Raw genomic sequence first — 6,059 nt, 5'->3', positions numbered from 1 at the left:
TTGCTCAAGACAGAATGTCTGAGGCAGTAAGATTGTTTATGCCTCTTCCAAAGAAAACTGAAGGGATAATTCTTGGTTATTAAGTAACTGAACAATGTCCATGACCAATTACTGCTAAACTTATTGGCTTCTTTTGGAGGTATGCAGAATACAGTGACTAGACCTGATCTCATAGGCAGGAAATGCTGGATTACTGCTATATTTTGAACTGTCACCAATTTTAAACTGCCAGGTCCACTCCCGCGTTCTAATCCCGCGTCATGAGTATGCTTACATGCATCGTCATGCAGGGATCATGAGTTTTGCTTGAATGTCAGCAAATCCTGCAGTTGTCATCAGCATAGAAAGGCTCCTTTTCAAGTTCTTTAGAGTTGGTCGACAAGAATGCTACACATCACTTTTGCCACGTTCCACAAGCAACTTAGTAATCTATTACTCCCTCTGTCCTAAATTACTATTCGTTTTGGCTTTTCTAGGTATATAATTTTTGTTATGTATCTAGATATATTATATATCTAGATGCATAGCAAAAATTATGTATCTAGAAAAGCCAAACCGAATGGTAATTTGGGATGGAGGGAGTAGTATCCGTATGAATACCAGCTTTCAATTAATACGGTTGCCAGTGAATTTCACCATCTTCCAGTCCAATCATTGATGCCAGGCAGGGGTTTGCTTAGGTAAATCACATAATAGGTTTGCCTATATGATAGGGAAGGGGTGTGCTAGGGTAGATCTTGTTTCTTATGTTGCACTGGATGCAATCTTTTAGATTGATGTCGACCTCTTTGGATTTGAGATTCATAACAAACTGTGACAAAGTGAACAAATATAGAAATTATTTTCTAGTTTTCCAAAGTATGCTTCCAGGAAAGGTGTTGTGATCAGGATCACATATTTTAGCAAACCGGGTGATATGTGTGTCCCACAACTTTCTGATTACTGAAATGTTTGTTGGAGTGTTGGGTGAATTCAAACTAAAAACAAACCTTTGGGCTGATATTTCCACGAACGAAACCAACAAACAACGAGTAGGCGGACCCAGTTTGATGAGGGAACCCACATACAAGTATATACTATTATCCCCTAATTACTCCCTAAAAATTCCCATCCTAACTAACATGCGTACCAGCAAAATCCGGCCAATCCTTACGTGCTATAAGTCAGTGACATCTCAGAGCATGGGAATTGACTAAGCAGTACAGCTGACAGTTGCAACCTCCTGCATTCAGAAACAGGATTATGATAATCCCAACAGGGCGAGTTTGTATATGCGTGTGGAGCACAAGTGTGTGCATATTCCTACGACCAGGTCCCAGCCAATGGCGAAATGGTAGTTGGTGCTGTTTTGCCGAGTTGACTTCCAAGTTGCCGCCTATATGTACACTTCGAATCGAACAGAGATTCTGCAGAACATTCAGTTCCAGCAGCAGAGCCTCCTCCTCCCGACACGCGCGCAGTCTCTGCTGTCCAACCGGCCAGGGGTGTCATCACTTCATCGGCTCATAATGTCTAAGGTTCGTGATCATGCCTTTCCTTCTGCAGGTTAACTCTGAAATTCTCTGACCATGAATCATTTGTGCTGAACGCTTGTGTTGTCGATTGCTCATTGCAGAAGATAGTGATCAAAGCTGACCTCGTTGGCTCAAAATCCAAGAGTGAGATCCTGGCAGCTGTTTCCAAGCTCCAAGGCATCAAGTCACTGGACATCGACGCCGAGAAGTGCACGCTGACGGTGGTGGGAACCGTCGACCCGGTGTGCGTCGTGATGAGGCTCAAGAAGAAGTGCTTCGCGGCGTCCATCGTCAGCGTGGAGGACGACAAGCCCAAGAAGAAGGAGCCCTGCAAGGAGGCATGCGAGAAGCTCTGCAAGGAGAAGTGCGAGAAGATCACCTGCTGCAAGGAGTGCAAGGACAAGTGCGAGAAGGAGTGCATGTACAAGTGCGAGAAGGCCTGCGAGGCGTGGCTCGGGAAGGGCTGCTGCTCCTGCGGCCGCTGCAAGCCGAGCCCCGCCGCCGGCTTCTACTACGATCACCGCGCAGTGGCCCCCAGCTACCCCTACTACCACGGGTACCCCAGCAGCTACCCCTACTACGCCTGCTATGAAGAGAGGTCACCTGATGGAGCATGCACCATCCAGTAGCTCTGCTCTGGTCTCCAGGAGTTGTGTCTTGTTTGCTATGGCACGTTTATGGATCTCGCTCTGTATTTTTATTTTTGTTCATTGCTTTTTTTCCCGCTGCACTAGTGTACTATACGCATGTTTGTATTTTTGGCTTGGTTGTCTACCTTCCTCTGTAAAGATAATGGATCATTACAAGATCTGGCTCATATTTGGCTCCACAACTTGTGTAGGAAAATGAATTCTATCGGTCGAAGAGAACGGCTCGAATGGTAGATAAAGTTCGCCAGTATTTTTCATATTTTTTTAGATAATTGAAAGCTTATTTCCGGCTTTAGTCATCCTTAATTGAGAATGTATCAGACCACAAAACTTACAAATGGGTGCCACCATGGCAACAAAAAGTATACGTCCAAAAGGAGATATAGCAAGGCATTAGATGATCTCCGACAAACCCTAACTCCAAAAAGAAGTATAAATCTCCAATAAACAACTCGTATAGTCATCCTGCAGCATATATAGGTAAAGCTGATCACTTTACAATGCGTATCACATAGAAATCATGTACCAGGACGTCAAAAATTAATAGCAGGTTTAAACGGGTCAACGCAAACAATGCCGAAAGTCACCATCAACGATGATAATGGAAGCATCAACTGTCATCAGTGGTGGACCCAAAAATCAAGCATGAGAGGGGCTGAGCTATATGGTATAGGGGCAGGGGCAGGGATAAAAATTTTGGCCGAAATTTCGGTCTTTAACCGAAATCACTGTTCATCCGAAAATATCGCATTGTTCCTAAAAGGTCCAACTTTTTAACTCGAATTTCGTCCGACATTTTACGAATTTCGCTTATTTCGATGCGGACTGGAAAAAAGCTGGAAATGAAATTGGGAACCCTGGGCAGGGCCGCAGGGGGCTGGAGCAAGATCGCACAAGCAAGTAGAATGAGCAGCGCTGAAAGGATCTTTGCGAGATTGGAAGATGCTAGCTTGACGCGAGATTGAGGTCCCTGCTTGCTGGGCTGAAAGGTGCTGCTCCATGCCTTTGCATTGGACTTATCAGGGCTGCCCCTGTGTTTTTCAGGGCCGGGGCGAAACTAAAATTGGAGGCCCCAATTGAACATATATGTCAAAAAAAAAGTTGCCGTTGAACACTTATCTGCATGCAAAAGTGACAATGTTCATTGGTGAAAACAGTGGTCTATCAATAAATCAAACACAAATAGCACACAAACTACTAAAATTAATTACACGCAAACAAAATAGAAAATACTAAGGATAGCACTTTCTAGATACATTTAATTAAATGATTTCTTGTAACATTTCTTGACGTGACTGTAGTGTTTGGGCTTGGTTATAGCAGCTGAGTAGACCTTGGAACTTGACAAATACATTACCTGTATACATGATTTGGGACCCTCTTGGGTTTGGGGCCCGAGGCGGCTGCCCTCGGTGACTACCCTATAGGACTGGCCCTGAGACTGATTTATCATACCTAGGGGCTAGGATTAGCCTGGCCCCTAGATCCACCTATCATCAACCGCAACATCGCCCGAAGCATCACTTCCATAAAATGTTCACCTAAACGCATTCGGTCGACCCTCGTTTAGTGTGTAGGCCGTGTAAACACCGTCTATGTCTATGTCTACGGGTTACACGGTTTTGTACGGATGGGAAAAAAAGGCATGCTACAGCCTACAGTACATGTACATCACACATTCACACATAGACATAGACATAAGACATGCAGTTGATAGTTTCCAATTCTCAAACGGCATCAACACATCACTGAATATTGAATACATGAGTTCAGACCACTCACTAATTCACTAGTGTTTAGTGCTCTGCTAACTATAAGTCAATAACATAGACACAGAATGATAGAATACATTGGACATAGTTCACAAGTCACATGACAATAACAAATAGTGAAATAGTTCAAAAGATAGATAAAAGCATTGATATGCAACCAGTAGCCAACTCCAGCAATTGGCTCAACATCCTCTTTGTAAAAGGAAGTTACTAATCATCCTCCTCCCCCTTCTGCTCACCAACTCCATCAACTAGCACAACATCCTCTTGGTCGGATTCAAACTCGATCTCTTCATCATCATCATGGAGCGGTTCTTCTTCAGGTTCCTCAATGATATCTTCATCAACATTTCTCATTTGAGCCAACCTTGAGCTCCTATGAAGCTTTGCAACCTCCTCAGTCCCACATGCCTCTTTAGTCAATTTCAGGGTCAGACCCGCAACAAGTTCAACATCTATTTCATCATCACCACCTTCAACCATCCAACCTTGAGCATGAGTTGCATCAGTTGCTAAAGGTGGTCCATTTTGTTGTTCTTCTTGGCCTTTTGTTTCTTTCCATTCATTTTGATATTATATTGAACAGATACAAGTTGGTTGAGACGCTCAGCTGTTAACTTGTTTCTTTTTTTGTGAATCCGCAATTTCCAATTTAACTTCAGTTCACAAATCACAAGTTGTTTAAATATAAAACATGTTCAGAGAATTACAAATAGTTGGGATGCTTACCCCTTAAAAATAACTCCAATTTCTTTCACAGCCAGAAGAACTACAAGTCAAAGAGAGGATTCTTATAGCCATCTTTTGTGAAGTTGGAATCTGTGTTCCATAATTGCCCCACCATTTGGCCGCAAGTGCAAAGAGATATCAAATTAGTAAATGAAAAACTACAGGTTTGGAGAATGGGAATCCCTAGTGTTTCAATCTGAAATAAATAGTATTGCTGAATTAGAATTTTACTACCTGGATTGAAATTATAATCCTTGTAGCCAACCTTTGCCACAGCTTTTGCAAAGTGGCCTTCCGTATCTTTGAACTTGTCCATCTCCGCATTGAGCACTTGACTTTGCTTGTCATAGCCACCATGGTAGAATGTTTCAATAGCAGAGATCAGCCCATCCATGACATGCTCATTTGTGAAGATCGATGGATCATTGAAGCTAAAATAAGGATTCAAGAAATATGCAGCTAAGTGCAAAGGAGTGTCCAGCCTACCCTTCATCTTCTCATCAATGATCTCCATGATGCCAAGGTAGAGATTCAGATTCACAGCCTTATCAACATTCCCAATGGTTGCCATTATTTCCTCCTTTGCCTTCAGAATATCACCATAAAGAAAGGCCAATGATGGCTTGATATCACTGTCAACCATGTGAAGTGCTTTAATTAATGACTCAAACAACCTCAAGCAAAGACCAACCCCACCCCAAAAAGCAGGTTTCACCATTGTAGCTGTGGACAAAACAACTTTACTGTTTTTCTTCATGTGGGTCAAACCACATAATTTCTCCCATTCATCACACTGACACTGAGACATTATCCTTAGCTGATCCTTCTTCTCATACAAGCTTTGTAATGTGAGGAAAGAGGAAGCAAATCTTGTTGCACCAGGCCTCACAATATCTCTCTTCTTTGTATATTTCCTCATCAAAGACAAGGTTCTATGGTGTGCATAGATAAAGATGGTCACTGCCTTTGCTTGATCAATTATGCTCTTGAACTTCTTCATCTTTCCAATTCCTTCGAGCATCAAATTGAGGGTGTGTGTTGCACATAAGCTCCAAAATTTGTTGGGTCTCTTCACAAATAGCAAGTCCTTCACAGCCATGTTGTTTGAAGCGTTGTCAGTAACAACTTGCACAATATTCTTAGCACCTACTTTCTCAATAGTTGCATCCACATACTCAAATATCATATGTCCAGTATGTCTCTCATCTGAGACATGTGACTCAAGAAAGGTTGAACTAATGTTGCAATGCAAGCAAAGATTCATTATGCTCCTCCTTTTCTGATCAGTCCATGCATCTGTCATAAGCGAGCAACCATTCTTAGCCATTCTTCTTGCACCTTCAGTAGTTTTTTTGTATCCTCCACTTCGTCATATAACAATTTCTCCCGCAGCT

General features: G+C 42.5%; 2 protein-coding genes across 2 annotated transcripts; one reads left to right on the top strand and one right to left on the bottom strand.

Moving 5' to 3' along the window:
* The first annotated feature begins 1,422 nt into the window (after positions 1 to 1,422).
* On the top strand, positions 1,423 to 2,331 carry LOC111257187 (heavy metal-associated isoprenylated plant protein 43-like). Its single transcript, XM_022826268.1, has 2 exons — positions 1,423 to 1,517; positions 1,616 to 2,331. The coding sequence occupies exons 1-2, from the start codon at positions 1,509 to 1,511 to the stop codon at positions 2,141 to 2,143; spliced, it is 537 nt and encodes a 178-aa protein (XP_022682003.1). The 5' UTR covers positions 1,423 to 1,508; the 3' UTR covers positions 2,144 to 2,331.
* Positions 2,332 to 4,146: 1,815 nt separating this feature from the next.
* Positions 4,147 to 5,851, bottom strand: LOC101778155. The gene is made up of 2 exons (XM_022826610.1): positions 4,900 to 5,851; positions 4,147 to 4,490 (listed from the first exon to the last, which is right to left on the bottom strand). Exons 1-2 carry the CDS (start codon positions 5,849 to 5,851, stop codon positions 4,147 to 4,149), a joined length of 1,296 nt encoding a protein of 431 aa, XP_022682345.1.
* Between the last annotated feature and the right edge of the window lie 208 nt (positions 5,852 to 6,059).

Source organism: Setaria italica, chromosome V (genome assembly GCF_000263155.2).
Source record: "Setaria italica strain Yugu1 chromosome V, Setaria_italica_v2.0, whole genome shotgun sequence".
Lineage (NCBI taxonomy): Eukaryota > Viridiplantae > Streptophyta > Magnoliopsida > Poales > Poaceae > Setaria > Setaria italica.
Note: the sequence above shows the minus strand (reverse complement) of the source record. Positions and strands in the feature narration are given on the sequence as shown.